The sequence below is a fragment of the Pochonia chlamydosporia genome, chromosome 6 (assembly GCF_001653235.2).
Source record: "Pochonia chlamydosporia 170 chromosome 6, whole genome shotgun sequence".
In the NCBI taxonomy this organism is placed as follows: domain Eukaryota; kingdom Fungi; phylum Ascomycota; class Sordariomycetes; order Hypocreales; family Clavicipitaceae; genus Pochonia; species Pochonia chlamydosporia.
Window position 1 is genome coordinate 2,844,865 of NC_035795.1, and position 20,298 is coordinate 2,865,162.

General features: G+C 48.3%; 6 protein-coding genes and 1 non-coding gene across 7 annotated transcripts; 5 read left to right on the top strand and 2 right to left on the bottom strand.

The window, feature by feature from the left end:
- Positions 1 to 551: 551 nt before the first annotated feature.
- VFPPC_11189 (FAD binding domain-containing protein) lies at positions 552 to 1,502 on the top strand (the record flags this gene model as incomplete). The annotated part of the gene is made up of 1 exon (XM_018289445.1): positions 552 to 1,502. One exon carries the CDS (start codon positions 552 to 554, stop codon positions 1,500 to 1,502), a length of 951 nt encoding a protein of 316 aa, XP_018140338.1.
- A 654-nt stretch (positions 1,503 to 2,156) lies between these two features.
- VFPPC_11190 (hypothetical protein) lies at positions 2,157 to 2,636 on the top strand (the record flags this gene model as incomplete). Its single annotated transcript, XM_018289446.1, has 1 exon — positions 2,157 to 2,636. The coding sequence occupies one exon, from the start codon at positions 2,157 to 2,159 to the stop codon at positions 2,634 to 2,636; it is 480 nt and encodes a 159-aa protein (XP_018140337.1).
- A 1,461-nt stretch (positions 2,637 to 4,097) lies between these two features.
- On the top strand, positions 4,098 to 5,294 carry VFPPC_11191 (transmembrane alpha-helix domain-containing protein; the record flags this gene model as incomplete). The annotated part of the gene is made up of 2 exons (XM_018289447.1): positions 4,098 to 4,623; positions 4,750 to 5,294. 2 exons carry the CDS (start codon positions 4,098 to 4,100, stop codon positions 5,292 to 5,294), a joined length of 1,071 nt encoding a protein of 356 aa, XP_018140336.1.
- A 400-nt stretch (positions 5,295 to 5,694) lies between these two features.
- VFPPC_11192 (heterokaryon incompatibility protein (HET) domain-containing protein) lies at positions 5,695 to 8,196 on the bottom strand (the record flags this gene model as incomplete). Its single annotated transcript, XM_018289448.1, has 1 exon — positions 5,695 to 8,196. One exon carries the CDS (start codon positions 8,194 to 8,196, stop codon positions 5,695 to 5,697), a length of 2,502 nt encoding a protein of 833 aa, XP_018140335.1.
- Positions 8,197 to 12,869: 4,673 nt separating this feature from the next.
- On the top strand, positions 12,870 to 15,275 carry VFPPC_11194 (C2H2 and C2HC zinc finger; the record flags this gene model as incomplete). Its single annotated transcript, XM_018289450.1, has 1 exon — positions 12,870 to 15,275. The coding sequence occupies one exon, from the start codon at positions 12,870 to 12,872 to the stop codon at positions 15,273 to 15,275; it is 2,406 nt and encodes an 801-aa protein (XP_018140333.1).
- Positions 15,276 to 15,920: 645 nt separating this feature from the next.
- Positions 15,921 to 17,426, bottom strand: VFPPC_11195 (alpha-N-arabinofuranosidase precursor; the record flags this gene model as incomplete). The annotated part of the gene is made up of 1 exon (XM_018289451.1): positions 15,921 to 17,426. One exon carries the CDS (start codon positions 17,424 to 17,426, stop codon positions 15,921 to 15,923), a length of 1,506 nt encoding a protein of 501 aa, XP_018140332.1.
- A 1,592-nt stretch (positions 17,427 to 19,018) lies between these two features.
- On the top strand, positions 19,019 to 19,090 carry VFPPC_17326. The gene has a single exon. It is a non-coding gene; the product is annotated as a tRNA-Asp (tRNA).
- Positions 19,091 to 20,298: the final 1,208 nt, after the last annotated feature.

The following is a 20,298-nucleotide window of genomic DNA, read 5'->3' on the forward strand; positions in this document are numbered from 1 at the left end:
CTTGTATTCAACTTAGGAACGGACCATAATGAGACCAACGCTAGTGTTGAATTTCTACGAAGCTGTTCGACTAGATATATAATTGCTTAACGCGGCCGGCGCACCGGAACATTGAGCTCCTATCCAGGTACCAAATGAATCTCTACCCAAGTGGATTTTGGCTTGGCCTAGCCACAGATGTGATCCACCGTGAACGACCGAGGGCGATCAACAGGGTCTAGCACAACATGCAACTATTGAGCGGAATCGGCGGAAAGGACTTCTCTCCCGCTGTCCATTCCGGGGATACCTGTGGTGCAACCAAATCATCATCACGCGGAGAAGTCACCTGGTGGAGACGAATCAGTATTGGAAAATCACCGCGCGTTCCACGGACATTGCGGTGTAAGAGGTAATTCATAGACAAGCCTGAATGGCAGGTTGGGTAGAAATACCTGGGGTTATGCTGCTCATTCTCAGATGCGCCAAGTCATTGCGAGTACGCTGTGACAGATGACAGTTCAAATTACCTGCATACGGAACTCGAGCCGTGCCGATCACACTCTTACACAATGGGGTTACAAATGGACAATGAGTTTGCTTCTGCTTTAGCACCACTCATCCCCACGCTTCAAAACTTGCCAAAACCTAAAGTCCACGATGTTGAGACAAGGCGACAGATCTTGGCAGGTTTTACGACCAACACACAATTACCGGATGGTGTAACCCAAACTATCCACAATGTCGAAACACCAGACGGCTATTCCCTGCCAATATGGCACTTGAAGAGAACGGATCGAGATCCAAGCTCTGAGGGCGGGCCAGCAGTTCTACATATTCACGGCGGAGGGTTCATCTCGTTAAGCCCGGCTGCAATGATGGCAGGTCTTGCGGAATACGTGGTAAAAACCGACGTACAACTATTCGCTGTGGACTACCGTCTTGCTCCCGAGCATCCCTATCCGACACCCCTTGACGACTGCTGGGCTGCGTTGACATGGATAATGTCGCAAGCCAAGGAGCTTGGAGTTGATGCGAGTCGAGTTGGTCTAATGGGTGAAAGCGCAGGAGGTGCTCTGGCAGCAGGGTTGACACTCCTCGCAAGAGATCGCCAATTGCAGCCTCCAATTGCACGGCAGATACTTGGATATCCCATGCTCGACGATAGAAACTCGGAAACAGTGCCGGAAAATGTGGTCACTTTATGGAACGAGGAGGATAATGTCACCGGGTGGACTGCCTATCTCGGATCCAAGGTTCAATCGGATGATGTACCAATATACGCTGCACCGGCTCGAGCCAAAGACGTAAAGGGTCTGCCTCCGCTGTACATGGACATTGGACAGCTGGATCTATTTGTGAAGGAAAACCTGGCGTACGTTGGAAAGTTTCTCGACGCAATGGTGGAAACGGAATTTCATATCTACCCGGGCTTGTCTCACGGTTTCGAGGGCCTTGCGCCAAATCATTCAGTTGCTAAAGAAATGAGGGAAAAAAGAGTCCAGCAACTAAGGAAACTGTAATTAGTTAGGTGCCGGCTGTGTTTATAAATGAGTTGGCCGATACGTGTGTTGAGTGTTGGAAATTGGTCTAAACTATCTGGGTCAGGAACTCCTTGCAGTTTGCAACTGGATAGCACCGGTAATGTAATTAACTCACCTTGTGCTCTGAAAACATTTTTATTTCCGTCACATTCTTCAGTCATGTTAGCTTCATTCTGGTTGACTTGGGTCCTGCTGCAGAAGAGAAATAGGCAAAATGCTCGGGTAAAGATGCCGAGACCTGTATGGCGCAGCCCAACCATGTAAGAAACTACCCAGTTGCAGTTATGTTTGTGGCAGTAGCATCACTGGACATTGCCAAATCAGAACGATTAATTCACTAGCCGGTTCAAAAACAGGCCGATTTTAGCGTCGATGACGGCCGGGCTGCCTCTGGGGCGTGGTGAGGCTGAGGCCCGAAACTCTCAGCTGTTGCATAAGTGGCGTTCCCATTTCCGTCCTAGGAAACTCGACAGAAGAATGTTGTGATCATGGTAGATCTTTTAAATACTGGCGTTACGCAGATCTGAAACCTGGGAAATATGGCAGTCCAACATCTGGAGGTTATTAAACGTCTGCCTTTGCTGGCCTGAACAAACTTTCCAAACAAAAAGTATAAACAACAACCAGTCAAGAATGTCCCTCTCCGAACAGAAAGGCAATCCAGCAACCGCTGATCGCCAACCACAAACTGAAGTGTCAGCACCGCCAGCCTACCAGCAACAGCATGGAGACTCGGCTTCGGCTCCGGCTTCAGCGCCACTCCCTCAGAATGTAACACGACCCTACCCTCAATACCAGTCGCAAATGCAAAACACCGGCATGGCAGTTGGAGGCATGGTCGGTGCCGTGGGTCCTGGGTCAGTCGGTGGTGACACGGTGACAGGTGGTGTTGTCGGAGGCATCGTTGGACAGCGTCTAGCACAGGCTGAGAACCACGCATTCTACAGAGATCAGGCGATGCAGTATCGGGAAGGCAGGGCAGCCGGGACAATACCGCCTCCAAAAGAACTTTATGAGGGGGAAAAAGCATCGTGGTGGTCTAAAGAAGGGCGGGCGCAGAGGAGAGCAGAACGATGGGAGAGAAGGGCCAAGAGGAGGGATGGTGCGGATTGAGGAAGATATCATGGAGGAAATACAGTCAGAATCTAGGTCAAGGAACGCAGTACGCGCCTCAATTGTTTTCAATATGTACGCAGATGCACCATAGTTGAATAGCTCAGGCAACGGGTTCTTGCATGGTGTAGCAGACCGAGCATGAAGTATTGGCAGCTTTTGTATAGCCTTCATGAAATAAGTGGAGTAGCCTATTATTCTGAAATACAAAGAACTCATCTTCCAAGCGGGCGTGGTCAAGTGTCAAGGAAGATCTGCCATCTTCCATGACTGTGTTTGTCTGAGGAGCCCAGTACGAGAATAACTTCTCGAGTCAACGTCGTCCTCCTCCGCTTCTTGCGACCTATAGAACCTGACGTGATCTGCTATGTAATCTCGCAGATCATTTTCAGAGGCGTCTGTTAGATTGACGTTGAGAACATGATTGGGTGGTCCGACCTGTTGATGAAGATATTCCTACAGAATAGCCGCCTGGCAAAAAAGAAAGTCATGACGAGGCGTCTGTACCAACCGCTTGGTCAGAGAAACTGCGGTCAAAGTCTACGAGTACAAATCTTTATTCCCGTTTTGCTGCTTTACCACGGCAGGTCATATCTCACGCTCACTCCTTGCATCGCCAAGGCTCGGCCAACTGAATATTGACTTGATAGAATTCAAACGTGACGTATTTTCTCAATTTTACTCCATATTGGAGCCCGAAGTGTCACAGAATAAACAACGGCCTGCTGATCACCCGCCATATGGCGGGAAGCGAAGTACTTTAACTGGCTCTGCCCGAAGGGGCGTTTTCAGCCGCAGTACTGATAATTTAACCTTCAGCAACCGACGCAGGTCCGCGCCAACAAGAAGCCTGCATATCTTTCCGACCAATCTTCTCATACAGACAGTAACTGTCAGAAGCAATAATGCATGCTAAGATTAGTTTGATGCCAGGATACACGACAGGCGCGCGACCCAGACTTCCAGTGCCTTCAGTTAGGAACCCAACATCCAAATCCGTTGACGACACGCGGTAAAGCGTGTCGATCCTAGGAAATGATAGAAAGAGGCTTGCGTAGCTTGGACTTCATGATTCGCTTTCTCAGTGCCATGGATGGAACTACCGAGCCGAGCAGGCCCATGCGATCTAACCGCATCCCTACTATTCCACCTTGAGAATTTCAGCTTCATGCAGCCAAGACATTTTCGAATAAGGCTTGTGTGGGAATTATTATGTTACACAATGGAATAAAATCTGACTGGGGAAGATACAGAGCCGATTGCCAGCGCAGTCCGAAAATAGATTGGAGGAAGTATGCGGGAGCACCCGCGGCACGCCAGGGGGGCAAACTTGGTTTTAAAGTTCTACGTCTAAAGGCTTGTTAAATACTTGGAGTGGGAATCTATTCTTCTGTTGTCTAGGAGCTTTTGTATTGATACCAGATTCATTCAATCGCTTCACAACCTACAAGGCTGTCTGTCATGACCATCAGCACCATGTTTTGTGTATCATCAGTCATCATCATCACCTTATGGGCTTCCATCTCCAAAGCCGCAGTTACAGTCAGTATAACAAGTGCCATTGGACGATCCGAGCATATCTGCATCCGTTATTGTCTTCAGTATGGCCTTGGCAAGGATCTCGGGGAAGCCCTTGGTTGCGAAGTTCCTCTTGACAACAACTGCTACTGCGCGACGGATTCTGCATCCGCCTCCGTAGCCAGCCAGTTCCTCAACAGGTGTGCTAGTCAATCCTGTGGACGGGGCGACATGACACGGGATTTGGCTAGCATGAGGAGCTACTACTCCGGCTATTGCAACGACAACACGCTTACACTTGGTGCTGGGTGGACTGCCGCTGCTGCTACCTTGACTTCAAATACGGAAGCAACGTCAACGTCGATTAGACCATCTTCAACGGCTCACTCGGATACGTCGAGAAAGACGACGGATTTGTCTGGTTTGGCGACAACGACTGATGGCGGATTGGCGAAAACGACTCCGAAACGTAAGTTACCCCCCAGATGTGATATACCATGCGGGTTTTGGTGCCTCTCTACTTCTCCCTTCTTTATTCCCGTGCCATTTGAATTAGCATGACATTCGTTCTATGATTCGTTTCTGACATTCATAGCTGATTTGGGTGTGACCTTTACATGGGGAGCGGGACAGGAAACACAGTCCCCCAATTCAGAAACCAAGAACGACAACGACACGAAAAAGAATATTGGAATCGGACTAGGCATAGGCATACCCGCGGCCGCAATAATTGCGGGAGTAGTGGTGTGGCTCTGTATGAGACACCGGAAGAACGTCAGTCAGAACGGCGACCCGGAACCGTCTTACACACACCAAGTCCAAGTGAGTGAATCGCAATGGGAGCAAGTGAACACTATACCAGCCCCATATCCGGCCATTAGCAAGACGGATTTCAAGCCTACGGCTTCAGTCTCGCCCATTACCCGCTCTTCGCCAGGAACGCCAGTACAAGGCAAAGCTCAAGAGCTATCTAGCCGTGGTGCTGCCAGGGAGATAGATACCCGTGTTGTTAACTATCCTGATACGAGTAACGGTCAGCAAGTCTCTAGTCAACATTATGAGATGTCTGGACGGCAGACACGGCAGGAAATGGGGGCGCATTCAAGCCACACGCAAGCTTGGGAGCTTCCGGGGAGGTAGAAGGAGGTGTAGCGGTGTCGATTCTGGCCGTATTTTGTTGTCCTGTACTCTCTATGAATGAGTTAGGCTTAGGATTGATGGCAGTGGATGGGCTTAGCAACTGCAGCATGGTGAACAGAAAAGGGTGACATGAACGTCTTTCGCTGTATTTAGTCTCTTCTAATTATTAAGGAGGACACGAGTACGAAATGATTTTGTAATACAAAGGTATTTGAATACCTATATTTGCCCTGTGTGCCTCTAATTTATTATATATACTCTTTCTTTCCAGATAAAGGCAACCTTGACCGGGACAGCCCCATCACGTAACCTTTGCTTTGGGCCAAAAAACATGTCTTCTTACAACATCCCCCTCTCTTAGTTCATACACTCCACACCCTTCTCAGACAGTCTACTACGTTTATATGACTTCGTACACTCGGAAGAGACCTTTGTCTACTAACGAAGTCCACTTACTTCTAGAGTAACCCCAGGTTTGTCCTGCGCCTTTAGCCTCATTACGAGCCCCTACATGGACAAGCCCAACCAGCTTCCAACGCCTCATTCCATTCGGACGTTTTTGTCCTCCCCGCAATACCAACCAGTTGAAGCAACCTGGCACAGATACAATGGTATCCCCTGGATTTGCCTCACCAGCTGCTATCGTCCCCATAAGACGATTGCCGCCATCCCGGATACGTACGGGTGATGTTCCTCCATTTGCCAGCCAGAATCCACCAAGGTCTAGCCATTGGTTCATCAATCTGTAGGCCATGGCTAGTAGAGCCTTCTCAGACCTGTCCAGCATGAGATACGGTTTGCTTCGTAGTATCAACACAATCCACCACAAGCACCGTATGAATATGTATCTCCCCACAGGAGGGAGAGCAAGAACCTTCTCTACTGTCCTTCGCCACGGCGAAGTTCGGACACTAGCAAGCTCAGTCGCCCAGTTTGTGTATACCGTGCCTTTAGGTTGACCAAGGAGTATGAGACGCTTCCCGTCGGCTGATATTTGAAAGACGTCAATAAAGTGTCTCGTCTTGAGACGGGTGATCGAATTGTATGCCTTGTCATCCACACTTCTGGACCAATTTGGTACCCAGGATGGCATATTTGTGTCCTTGTCTTTCCCAAAGTTGGCTGCCTCCAGAAGAGACAGGCTTTTTGTTTCCCTTGCAAGATATTCTGCTAGACTGGTGAAGAATTCCGCACGAGTAAGATGTTTCCCACTGTCCATCAAGACATCAAGATTGTCTTTGTCTCTCGTTATGACATAGTAAGGACGATTTATTGCCCAGTGTTTTATAGTGAAATCGTAGAATTGTAGCCAAGGGGCCACTGCTAGAGCGGCCAGAGTCCTCAAGATGACTTTGTGCCAGAGGCTGGAACTACCCCAAGTCCCCAACAGGTCTTCCGGGTGTGCCAATATCCAGTAAGTTGAGTATCTGATGAGCCGCTCTAGCAGATTCGCTAATCTGGTGACTTCTCCTGTCGTGACGCCGGTTGCAATACCAAGAATAGCATATAACCTATCCCGCTCATCGCGACATTTAAAAAGACCTGCCGTCTTTAGGAGAATCCGATTAAGTTTGTGGGCAAACGATTGCTCATGGAATGGTGCAACACCACCATACATATCCGGGTAAAAGATGTATACCATATTTCTCATCGCCTCCACAACCCACTTGTCAAGCAGCGTTCTGTCAAAGGCAATTCGTCCTTGATCATGGCGAGACGAGTACCGAAAATCTCGAATTGTGTTGTGCATAGGGACACAGGAAAGAACGGCGTCTCGAAACTCGTCGTCATCAGGGTGCTCAACGTGTAGTGCTGAATGAGCCGACACGAAATTCCCAAAGTCGCAAGTACTATGACCGCACTGTAACAAAACTAAACTTGTTGCCAAGGATGCTTCCTGTATTACCCATAACCTCTTCCACCAGCCTCGGTTCGCGATTTCGAGGAAGCCGGGGCGGCAGTCGCGAAATATGTGTGGTTGATGTGGGCTAAAGAATAACCTGAGAAAATGACGTCTTACATTTAGTGACTCTGCGTAGTCGAAAGCTTTCTGAATTTGCTGTCTGTGCCTACAATGCGGTCCGACTAAGGACAAACATGTAGTGCAGCTGTTTTGTTGTCCAATGTCGTGATATGGACCAATCCATATCACCACAGGCGAAGCATTTGCATATATCCAACCCATTCTCTGAATCTCAGTCGCTTTTTCATCCTCATTGTGCTGATTGATGCAGAGTGCGTCGATCCAGAGGGTGCGAGAACGATATTCTCGTCGAAGATGGCGCAGAGCTTGCTCTAGACTCCTGGTTACTGGCAAAGACTCAAACTTCAATGATCCAAAAGCGGCAGGATTCTCAGCATAACCTGGGACACGATGTGCTAAAATCCAAGGCTTCGTTTCCAAGACCTCGTCAACAAGACCGAGTCCATTCATCAAAGTGTCTGCGAGAAATACACTGAAGCGAATACACAGCAGTGCAGTGAACATATTTATCAACGTGGGAGACAATGTCCCCTCTAGGCGGATGATGGGCGGGGCAGCGATGATGACCATACTAACGCGGAATGAGAGGGCGTATCGTTGAGATAGGTGCCAAAGGCGTTTAACAGCGATTTTAAACAGTGTTGATGCTCTGTTGAGTCCAGTGTCCGCTCGAGTTTGCATTGTAGAGTTGATGGATGCAACTTTGATGAAGCTTGGATTGGTCTCGTCGCCCCATTGGTAAGATAGCGCCTCATACTGACATCTGATCTTTGTATGTCGAGTCTCAATGACGCATTGAATGTCGTCTGAGAACTGACCTGGCAGTACATGCACAACTCGAAATTCGGCATCAAGAAGAGGCCGGTATAGGTGATTCCGAATATTTGCCTGTGATGGGGCATTGACTGGAGTGCCCATTGAGACGGCTGTGTATTGCCAGTCTATCAATGACTCTGACAATTAAAGCTGCGAGCAATTCACTGTTGGTTAGTCAAAGAATGTCGTCTGTAGATATTATTTTGTCTTCTAAGTTGGGCATTGGCGCTTTCAGCCTGAGAGTTATTGCAGTTTGCATGAGTGGCGGTGGCAGTGTTTCAGGGCCATTTGACCTCATCGTCAGCCTCACATTCGCCACGGCAAACGAATCTACGTGCAGATATCAAAGAAAATGATCGCTGAGTCATTCGAGCTTGTCAAAGAGGCGCTCTGCCAATGTAGACCGAAAGACTTAGTTATATCCGTAAATGGCAAGTGTCTATCTTGACGGCTAGGTTGTATGACATTCAGGTCGTTCAGTCATCCGTGTTCTTCCGCGGTCACCAGACATTCACATCCTCGAATCGAATGAAAGAACTGCCATCATGTTGTCCACGCTCGATTTAACCGAATGGAGACATTCCATCCTTATCTAGCGACTCAACTTCTCATACACCGACTAAAAACGAACTGGGTGCACTTCTAAATCACTCAAACGGACAACATGCTTGTATTAACGCCTTCGAAATATTTAGCGATATGGAGTTAGTGTAAGCATTAACCTATTATAGTCCGTTTCCTTCTTCGTCGGACGTATTGTGAAAGCCCGAAAGGAACCACCACTTCATATAGAGCAAAGATCACAAACGACCACGAAACGCCTTTTGCGAGTATAGGTGAGAGAATGATAAATGCAGTTGACATCAATCCCCAAATGCCTAGGAAAATGGAGAAGACGACCTTGGTCTTGTCGCCAGATGTTACTCCTTTGAGAATACTAATCAGAATGTAGATTGTAGGTACCGCTACTAGACTTCCGTTTACAACCGGGGTCGCAATCGGCGAGACCGTTATGACGGCCATCCTGCTAGATTTTAGATTCAGAACTCTTTTAAATAGGAATTGACTTGTGTCACTCACAAAAGGCAATACGAGAAGGTTCCAAGTGCCAGCACAATGTGGTACTTTGATGAAAACTGGATGACCTTTCGCAACATTGCCCCAATTACAAGAGGTGCCATAATCGTACCGACGGCGAGTGGCAATGAGATCTTCCAAAATAACCCGATATCCCAGTTCTGGGACTCACTGTCGGACAAGATCACTTGTTCTCGCTCTATGAGTGTCCGATTTTCCGCAGAGCCATTCCACTCTGTGATGTTACGGCTCGATTCGGAGACATCAAAGGCGTCGAGATTCATGCCCATGAACGACTTATTACAGGTGGAATAATTTGTCAGTGCCTATCGTCAGCGTAGGCAGATTGGGGCACAAAACTTACGGTAACAAAAGACAGTGGAATATACAAGCCAGCGAAAATCGAAAGAATGAATGTTCTGCGAACCTGAACAAGGTCCATTTGGGTTTTAAGCTCAGTCATATCAACTTCCAGCTGCATGGCTATGCTATTAAGGGATGCCTCAATTCGTCTCTGTGATTGAACAAAATTGTCAAATGCTCTGGCACTTCTTCGATTTAGGGATAATGCGGGGAGAGATAACAAGAGGTTGGCTGTTTTTCTGAGCTTTTGTACTTGTCGTCGATTCAGTTTTACAGTTTCTTGGGCCTTCGCAACCAGATCTCGAAGATGGAAAAGGTATTGAACTTTGCTGCCAGTAGGATTCTTCCGGCTCTGAATTTTCTGCAAAAATATATATTAGCCGATTGGGAACAACCCCAATTTTGTATACACCTGATTTACCAATGTGTTCATCTCTTCCTTCATTTGATTGGTAAACTGAATCGTCTCGTTCTGGATGAAGAGAAGAAGAGCAGCAAGCAGATTGTTGCATTGGTGCTCGTAAGGCACCCTTGCTCGCTTTTGTCCACAGCACCTCAATTTCCTTATTCCTTCCACAGTTGACGTCGACTTCGCAAAAATTAAGATGCTGCTTGGGTATGTTCCACGCGCTTGAAAGAGAAACAGTTGCACATGCTCGCGCGTCGGCTTGGCACACCACGGCTGCCAGGTATACTTGTCGAGGTCTGAGTCGTACGAAGTTCGTCTTTCTGGCCACTCGAAGCGATATCGCATCCATCGTCTGTTGCAAGGTTTGTAGCTGTAAGTTGCGTCCTTTATCCGGATTGGAGAAGACTTTTCGACCGACAGGTGGTAAAGAACTTCGTTGAACTCGTGCCTTGACAAGATATTTTGCCTTTGTAGCAGAAATATCGTGTAATAAATCGGAAGAGACCTTATAAGAGCACGTTTACTTCTCCAAATGGAGACGTAGAGTTCCAAAAGGGGCCTCCTTACTATAATATCATCCGTTTGCATTGCGACGACACAGGTATGAAGCCCTTTGACGTCTGAGCTAGGTTGCTGGCCCATGTCCATGAAAAGCCTCTGAAAGCAAGAGAGGATTGTGGCATCACGAGGAAATACCGTCTCTGAGAAGTTGGGAGCATTATAGTTTATCAAATCGTCCAGAATGCGTCGGTGGGACAACCAATTACACCAGTGTGGCCAGTGGGTGACATAAATACGGTCAGACCGTTCTGTGGCTAGCAGCTCTTCTAGCAGTGTAGTATCCTCAGGAGGTTCTATATGAATGCTTGTCAGAAACTTACAACTCTTCAATACAATTCAGCTAGAAATTACACAATTTGACCATACCGTGTAATATGATACCCTTCAATGGCATTAGAAACGTTTCATAGTACCGCCTGAGAGACGATACCGATTCCGAGTCAGTAGAGCGTTCTGAGCTCCCGTTCATCGGATCCGTTGCTGGAGGAGAGGAGAGCCCAGGATACGGAAAAGGGTCGTTTCGTCTTTCACATGTGGGGAGTTCAATGACCACCGTATCGCTCTTTGATATTTTATTCCACATGCTTTTAGAATCCAATCTTTTAATCGCTGAGAGATTGCTCTTTGAAGGGTAAGTCGCAAAAGAAGGAAGGCAGATTTGCAATATACGGAGTAGCCAGACTAGAGTCGGCAGGACGAAAATGATTAGAAATGTTCAGGGTGATCTGGGTAGGTGATGTTATTAGTAGCCTCTACAACTGCCGATGCCTGCCACCACAGCAAAGATGCGAAACAAGGCTTCGTTTATCTCGTCTAACTAATGTATTTTTTGGTTGTGGCTGCATTTTAGCCGCCATGGGCTCACGGCAGCATGCCATGGTGCAAGGAAGGACATGGAACTTGAGTATTTGATCCAATCAGATAAAGCACCAGTTGAGCTGACAGCTCAACTCAGCTTTCTGCGCGGCTAGAGAAGTCCGGTTGGTGCCTAAAACTTATCAGGCAGTCTCATTTTTGTGACGAATTGATGACATGGGTGAAATCCAGCTCAAGGAACGCAGGTGGCTCAATTGTGAGGAGGAACAAATAGCCGCCATACTACATCATTCCCTGCATTGTGAGGCTGTGACCCCAGCCCACCGCTCCTTGACTTCTCATGTCCGGTAGGTTCAATGTTGTGGTTCGGCAGCCGATCTCATGTATGTAGACGCAGTCATGCAGTGCTACTACATGTCAACTGGTAGGTCGCGTCACAGAAAGTTAGCCTCATGTACCTCATGTTCTTCTCTCGTTTGCTCGGCATTTTTATTACATTTGGGGGCAACATGACTCCAACTCACATGAAATCTCACTCACCGTGGTGGGGACGATGTTTACCGCTGCTAGGTCAGCTGGTGTTTTCCAGCCTGCAAGTAAGCTCAACTCGATGTTCCTACTGCGACCCGTCAAGCCCTAAGATGATGTGGTGAAGCTGGGGTGTTTTTGTTAACAGGCATTTGCTTTACAGCCCGACGTTGACGCCAAAAGTGACACAAATAGATGTCGCGCAACCGGGGAATCACATTTATGATTTGAGGTCTGATACGTAATAAGGAATGCTGTGAGCAGATCTGATTTCACAAAACGCACTGTTGCAAGTTGAGATGCTTCTATCCGTTGTGATATTGGACCGTTGACATCTTTAACTGACCATGACCTTCTTAGACGACCAGACATCTGGAGGCTACAATTGCTCGAGAGTTACATACGTATGTGAACACTCACTCTCATGTGCTCTCAATGCTGGCAAATCTGGCACGGCATCAAATGTCTGCATATGGCCCGTGCTTCCACCAGACATTAGCACTATTTACACGACGGCAAGCGCGATTGATAATTCGGCTTGCAATTGCCCTCATGGCCACCAGACCAGACCACACCAACATTGGAAGGAACTAGACCTTCTGTGCCTCGCACTTGAGCTTTTGAACCGTTGTTTGTGAACCGTGTTGGAAATGTGCGAACAATGGAATCACCACAGACGCCACGGTGGCTGGGCCAACAGACACGACATGGACCAGCCAACGTCAACAGATCTTTGCACAAAGACGACACGCACATTTCACGACTCCTACTCCAAACATTTCAGTAGCCAAGAACAATTGATTGTACCTTGTCAGCCAGTCCAGCTTACGACCATCCAAAATGAATCCTCTGCAAAATCGCACAAACCACCAATTCGATCCTTTCGAGCCACATCCTGAATTGGATGACGTGGATGTTGGCGACCTCCAGACGACCGACTGGAACAACAACAGCGACGCGTTCGGCTTCTATGCTTCCAAAGGCTTGCCGCCGCCGAAGATCATGCCGCCCGCCGAAGATCATGCCGCCCGCCGAAGTTCACCGTCAAGCGAAGGAGAACACCGACCAGATCTTCAGTCACTGCAGCTTGCTCAAGGCCATTGTTGATCGTCATGAGGCCAAGATTCAGACGCGCTGGGAAAAGAAGACCAGGACCCAGCGATTGAAAATACTACTAACAGCTTGGCCTGATATGCCGACTACTCATCGTCCCGAGTTCGCAGCCTTTCGCAAGCACCCGAACCGGCTTCACGAGGCCGCAGCTGATAGTCGTGGCTCCTTCACATGGCCCTACATCAACCAAGAAGACCTGGCCAAGCCAAGGTCCTTGCCGTTGCTGCTCAATGCGAGAGCGAGAAACCATCCGAGCGTCTTTGCTGCTGCGGATGGCGATGCCATGCATTTGGGTAGAGTTTCCATGGTCCTTGTTCCCATATTTCTCAATACCTACGTCATGACATTGAACGGCATGACGAAGCAGGCTGATTATGGCCGACTGATGAGCTGGGACGACCATGAAGATGCCTTTGATTGGATGCACACGCGTAAGCAGTTCCTTCCCGGGGAAGGACTTGCTATTCTGGAAGCTCAGAGTCGGCTCCTGGAGTTTCTTGTTTGCTGCTGCCAGCAGATACTCCATGAGATTCCACCCGAGAACCTGACTAGCGACATCTATCCCATTGAAGAGGAACCGTCACTCAAAAGCAACCATGATCCCACTGGCCTCACATCATTGGCCACTTTGGCAGACGAAGCACCCTACAGAGTCCCCGCTACGCTTGATCTGCAGAATATCGAGTCGCTGCTTGCCGCGAGGGCTTCACGCGCCGAAGAACACGTGTGGGCATTACGTGAAGATCCAAGCTACTTTGCAGACCAGCTCCTAGAAGCCAGGGAGCATCGGCTGGAAATGCTCAAGGATGTTAATGGCAACGCTCATCCTACCTTGAGATTTCCTCGTGAGAAGTATTTGTGGGCTAGGGTTATTGACAACGTAGTTCTCGAGGCAACTCTTCAGCTGGACATGTTCTCGCAGCTCCACGACCAAGCCTGCAAGTTGAAGGTCCTGCAAACAAAGCACGCAGCGGAAATATCACCTTTAAAAGATCTTCCCGAGGAGTATCTGGTAGCTCTGCTCAAGTTTCACCACTACCTCGAACAGTTGGCCAAGGGCCTTCTTAACCAGCTCAAGACGGCCTTTCCTGCTTCGCTGCCAATGAGGAAATTTTTTGTTCGAGCTGTGCCTGAGTCGCCGAGCTCGTCCAAGATTAGCGTCACGCAGAAGACTGATATCAAGATGGATAAGACAACGGAGCAATTAATGTGGTTACTACGGACTCTCTGGGAAGACGGTCGCAATCTGTTTCTCTGCCGCGTGCCTGTGGTCGTCGACGAGCTTGACAGGCTGATCCAGACAGACCAAAAGGTCCGGGATCTCCTCTCTCCATATATCGTCTTTCTAATCGGCGAGCTCTCTATTATTGCCGAGTGCTTGAGGCAAATCCAGATCTACCAGCCCTGGGCCAACGGGTTCGAGAATGCGCTAGTCGACAGAGAGGATGGTATCAAGACGGAATTCGCGTCTCGAACCAAGGGCTTGAGTCGAATCCTGGAAGCGCTCCGTGAGGACAATGTCGTCAAGCTGGTTCCATATGGGGACCCTTCGGATAATAAGTTTGACTATCCTGTGGGAAGGCGCCGAAATATGGCGAACGTCGAGAAACTCCGGGCGGCTGAGGCTAATTTGGACATCTTCTGGGTCAAGATTGACGAGCTACTTTACTCCCAAGCTGGAAATATGGATGGCACAGCTCTAAAACGACTACTTGCAAAGGGTTGGCCACTTGAACGGACGCCGCCGTGGGTCGAACCGGTGGCCAAAAAGGCTGGTGAGGGCAACAAGGTCTCCAAGCCCGATATTGACGCTCCCACGAAGCCATTCTCCAGCTTGTTTATTTCTTCCGAGGAACCGTCTGCAAAGAAGGAAGTGCTGGCCGGAACAACTGTGAAGTCCAAAGTCAAGTCTCGCGGGACCCCTACCACCTCAGCGGAGAACAAGGTGGACGTCACACCAGGCCCTGCTCATACGCAAGCAAGCCCCCCACCACTACTTTTAGTAGACAACCGCGCTCTAAAAGTCTTCCGCATCGTCATTTTCGATCCGGCCGCCAACACCACGCCGGGCGAAGTGGCCTGGAATGACTTCCTCCACGCCATGAGGTCCGTCGGATTTGGGGCACAGAAATTGTACGGATCCGTATGGCATTTCCAACCAACCACGCTGGCCATGGAGAGAAGCATTCAATTTCATGAACCACATCCCAGGGGCAAGATTCCATTCTTGATCGCCCGGCGGCATGGCCGCCGGCTGAGTAGAGCTTATGGATGGTCTGTGGCCATGTTTGCGCTGAAGGATAAGGGGGCCTAGAGCTTGGTGGTCATCAAAGACTGGTGTCAAGTGTCGGGATTGTTTAAAGGGCCAATGGCTACTTCATTGCTAGAGCCGCGCTTTGTACCAGTTATAAGTTCCAGGTTTAGCAGCAACTGAGGAAGGATATGGAGGCTTGTAAAGCGCACTGGCCCTCACGGAGAAGATTGAGTCAGCCTGAAGATGGGTCACAACTGCTATGTATCTGTGGTCATTTTACGTCAAATGAATCTCTTACGCCCAATTCTAGTTAGGAGACTAGCTTTGCTGTTCATCAAAAAACGAGAAGGATTTGTTGGAGGTTTTCTCGTTGTCCCATAGCTAATCACTCCCTTTCAGGCCCCAAGCATGAAGCCCCCCCGTAATATACCGCCAAAGCATCAACACCGGCATGTGATAACACTGTGCAACTGGTGATGGTTTTTATTTGTCCAACTGGCTCAACCAATCATGACAGGACAAGCATTTCGGTTGGTCACATCAACAAAACGGTTTCACCCGAGCAACACAGCCTCTCGTCAAGTGTCTCCTCGCATTTCACTCCAACTCATCACACTAGCTCAGTAACTAGTCTTGATGTTGCGAAGCCCCCATTGTTAGCAAGTGTGCATTGAGTTACATGAAAATATTGCCTATTCACAAGACCTAGGCGAAGCCAGCGCCAACAACCCAGCTCACATCGTCATTGAAAGAAGTCTGAGCATCAAACGTCTCAACCCCACCGTTGCTCGCTGCATATAAAACGTTGGAATAGTGGCGGAAGTAGCGGGTGGGATAACTCCATGATCGAATGGAATTGCCCTGGCCGTTGAGACCAGCCTGTGGACAAAAGGTTGCGTCTTCGTGGAACTGTTTACTCCCGTCATTGGCGTTGAGTACCAGTTGAAAGTTGTAGTGTCTAATATAACTGCCGGGGGTATCAACGGATTCAAAGGAGAAACAGGCGTTATTTCCAAGGCCAGTGCGAACCGTCCAACTAGCCTGTTTCTTGAGGGCCGTACTTGACGATGAAGAGACGACTTGTGTATTGATTGCTGAGGTGTTGTGTGCTAGATAACGTGTAGTGCAACACGCTGTTGTAGCACGAAATGAGACGGAAGAGCCTACTTTAAGGCCCGGCCCGCTGACTAGGGATGTGGTGGCGTACTTGGCAGCAACGATATTTGCTTGTACCGAGTTTTCCGTGCTGTCAGATGGATAGCCAGATGTCATGACACCTTCGTAGAACGTTCCTTGGGCGCCACGACTGTTGTCACCGCCAATTCCGAGAATTATAGCGCCTTCTTTGCTCATGGGGTTGTAGCCAGAGACGGTCGGACGAACACCATTGTAGTAAGTAGACAACGAGCCTGACGCAGCATTAGCACCTCGAATCGCCCACTTATTAGGCTCGCCTTTAACAACAGCAGTGACGAAGCGGTAAGAAATAGACGGATCGGCAGGGTTATTCTTAGGATTCGCACCCGAGAACAGTCCGTTCTCCAGGTCGGCCATAATCCACGGACCGCTTCCAGAACCAGAACCCCAGACCGTATTATCACCATAGTAAATAGCTTCCATGTGTCCGTTACCAGTGTCCCGGTTATTAGTCTCAGCATTACCATAGTCAAAGCAGCAATCACCATTATAATGGCTCCCATCAAGAACAGCATACATCCCCTCGGCTGCATCACCGATAGCCGTCCCATTGACAGCATTATTCCTATACCCCGTGCCAGGAGATACAAACACTCCATATGCCTTGTGCCCATTCAACGTAACTGGAGCGCCGATCGCACTAGCCAGGTTATCATACCCATTTACATCTGGGCCGCTGAAACCCCCTGGCGGAGCTTGTGTAAGATGGTTCCCACGACCGGACTGGTCGTAGATAATGCTGATGAGACAGGTTGTGCCTGCGCAGAAGGAGTCTTGGGAGGCGGCGTTGGCGACACCGCCTGCCAGGGGGGTGATGTTGGCTTTCGCCTGGTCACTGCCGCGGGTTACTTGGTAGAGAGGGCCGGTGTAAGTGCTGTATAGGGCGCGGGTTGTGCTGTGAGCGGCTACGCAGGGCGTTCCTCCGGCGGCGTAGATGTCACAGGGCATGGGGGATGCGGCCACAAGGGATGTGAATGTGGCGGCGAGGCCGAGAGTAAGTTGTCGAGAAGACATTATGATGTTTGAGTGAGTTGTGGGAGTGCTGTCTTGCTGAGGAAATAGAGAAACTGATAGCAGGCTTCCTGGACTTTATATCTTTAATTTATCGATCTATGAAAACTATACTAGTGATGGAATAGTGCTATTTCATCGGGGGTATCTGAGCCGAGAGTCTAGTGCTGCATTTTCATCATATATTGCCATACAGACTCAACGACGAGGAAAACCTCAAGTTTAGCAGGTTCTAATTGGAGCGCAAGAGAGGTTATTGAAGCTCCACCCCGGATGAAACTGTATCTCTGGGGTGCATAACTAGCATACTTAAGTACGATTGTTCATCCGATTAGCATGGCTAGACTAGCTCTCGCGGCGATCTCAGCACGGTAGAAGTGTTCAAATCTTGATTAAGCAAGACTTTAAGCACCAGTAAGTAGAAATCAAATGTCACTGTGAGGTTAGGCGCACCAATCAGGTTTGTTGGTGGTGACATCAACCTTCCAATTTAGGCTATGGGTTTTATAGGCCAGTAGTTGGGAAGTACCTATGTAGAAGAGACTCTACTAGCAAAGAAACTGGAGTTTACAATGTTCTTAACCTATTGTACGCCGGCAGGCCTCGGGACTTCGGCATTCTTGCCGCTGAGGCCATTCCCCGCTAACCTGGACAGTTTGCCCTCTTCCGGTACTTTTCACGATGGTATGCATAATAGTTCACAGATCAAGCCAATTTACCTGTTCCAATTTTAACCGTTTAGGCTATAACATAATGTGTTAGGATATAATACTGCCGGCGATGTCGAGTGAAGCTCTCCGATATTCAGATGATACCTTCCCCGCACAACATCGTAGAACAAGGGATCTATCCGTCAATTAGGCGTTGTTGTCATGTAACAAGCGGATCAGAAACTTGACGGAAATATTGCTAGCTTTCCGCTAAAGATCTTCACTGTCTTTAGTGACAACATTTCCTAATTTCCAATGACGAGTACAGCCCAACCCTATAGAGTACAATTTTGTCTAGCAAGTAGTACCTTGTCAAGCACTTTTAACTTCCAGCTCCCATTCCGATCTTAATTGCCATCTCCCATTACTCATCCTCATTCACTTTCATCATGGTAACTTAAGAGGAGACGGAGAGTCATACCAGGAAACAGTAGCCATCGCAGCAAAGAGGTCAAGCAGCTTGGCCCGCGTTTGTAGCTCAAATATTGCAAACCCGGTTCACTACATGGCCTTTTGTTATTTTCACATTGGCCTTGACTTTCGTAGATTTGATGCCAAGTACGCCAAGCTTTTGTTTCCGAATCATCAGAATTCCCCGTAGTGGAGGCAGATGTGATCTGCAGAAAAGAATTTGCCAATTGGATATGATAATTGGAAGTCTAACGGTGGCTTACTCGGCTGAAACGTTCCGTGTAAGCCACCTTCATAGAATACAAAGTGGGAACCAGACAGACTGAGAAAGACTTCAAAGCGGCTTGATAATTGCTTGAAGACGGGATGATACAGAACAAACTTGACAAACAATTCCCTAACCTTCTTAAGTTGATTGAGCTCGTCGTGGTTCCACATCAACAACCCACTACGATGGCTGCAAAAGCCGTTTCATCTTCCGTAGTATAGTGGTCAGTATGCAAGCTTGTCACGCTTGAGACCCGGGTTCAATTCCCGGCGGGAGAGACCATCTCAGTTGCATTCTTTTTGTCATACTCTTTAATTTTTTATCGTCAGGTCTGTTAAGCTCAGTCTTTTATTCCAGGCACAAGAAGTGCAGCGGTTACATTTTTGCAAGACAATTTCCCCAGGTGTAGCGCATGCCACCCTCACGGCCAGACTTAACAGGTCAAACCAGCAATTATATGCACATCCGCTTCGCCAATGACATGCAAAAGACATCTCGCCGGGAGTTAAATAAAGATCGATTTACTAAAAGTTGTTTTCTGCTCTATATCGCTAATTGCTTATCTGACATCAGCCATTGCAGCCCATACTCAGTCGTCGCTCGCTCACGATATGCAAGCCGTACGACCGGGTAAGAATATAGCGTTAAACACCACACTTACATCGGAGCAAATCTTGCCCGAAAGATGCTTCCCCTATGAGACCCAAATGAGGCCATTAATACAATGTCATAATCCAGCCGCCGTACTATTGCGATAGCCCGAGTTGGTGGCCGACATTCGAACTGTCCTTTCTACCGATACAACGGGAGACGGCATTCTGAGGCAAATGCAGCCAAGAATAAACTAAGATGTCACGGCATAATAGCGTATACATATCCCGAGGTCCTTCTAGACTCTGAGGAAAATGCGGATCTAGCTTAGGCCAGACGGTTAAGACCAGGTAAGCCATACATAGATGCCTAGGTAAGCCGCCCCTATAAAGGTCGCGCAACGGCCGCGTAACGCTAACCATCCTGCAAGGCAATATTCAAAATTTAGGTTTCCAACAATAGTACTAATTTCTATACTATTATAGCCGCTCTAACGATAATTAGGAGGAAGAGAAAGAGAGAAATGGGCAGCAGCATGAATAAAAATTAGTAGCCCCTTTCTCGCTTGCTTTGTGAGTTTCCTAGCGTCCTCTTATTTCCGTTGTTAGTTACTATGCAATAATACTTTATCTCTTAAAGCTATCGGAGAAAATTACGGTTCGCGGACCAACCTGCACTACGGGACCATACTTCTTGTGTAAGCCCTGTATGGCTCGATAGGTTCGTCCATTGTCAGCATCCAGCACCTGAGAAATATCTACGTAAATATTAGACCTTCGAACAAAATGAAATGAAGCTCTCGATTTCACCTGAATAGCGCCGCCACCAAGGTCCCGGTATCGACCAGAGCCTCGTCCGAAGGGGTGTTGATAGAAACCAGAGCAAGTCTGCAATG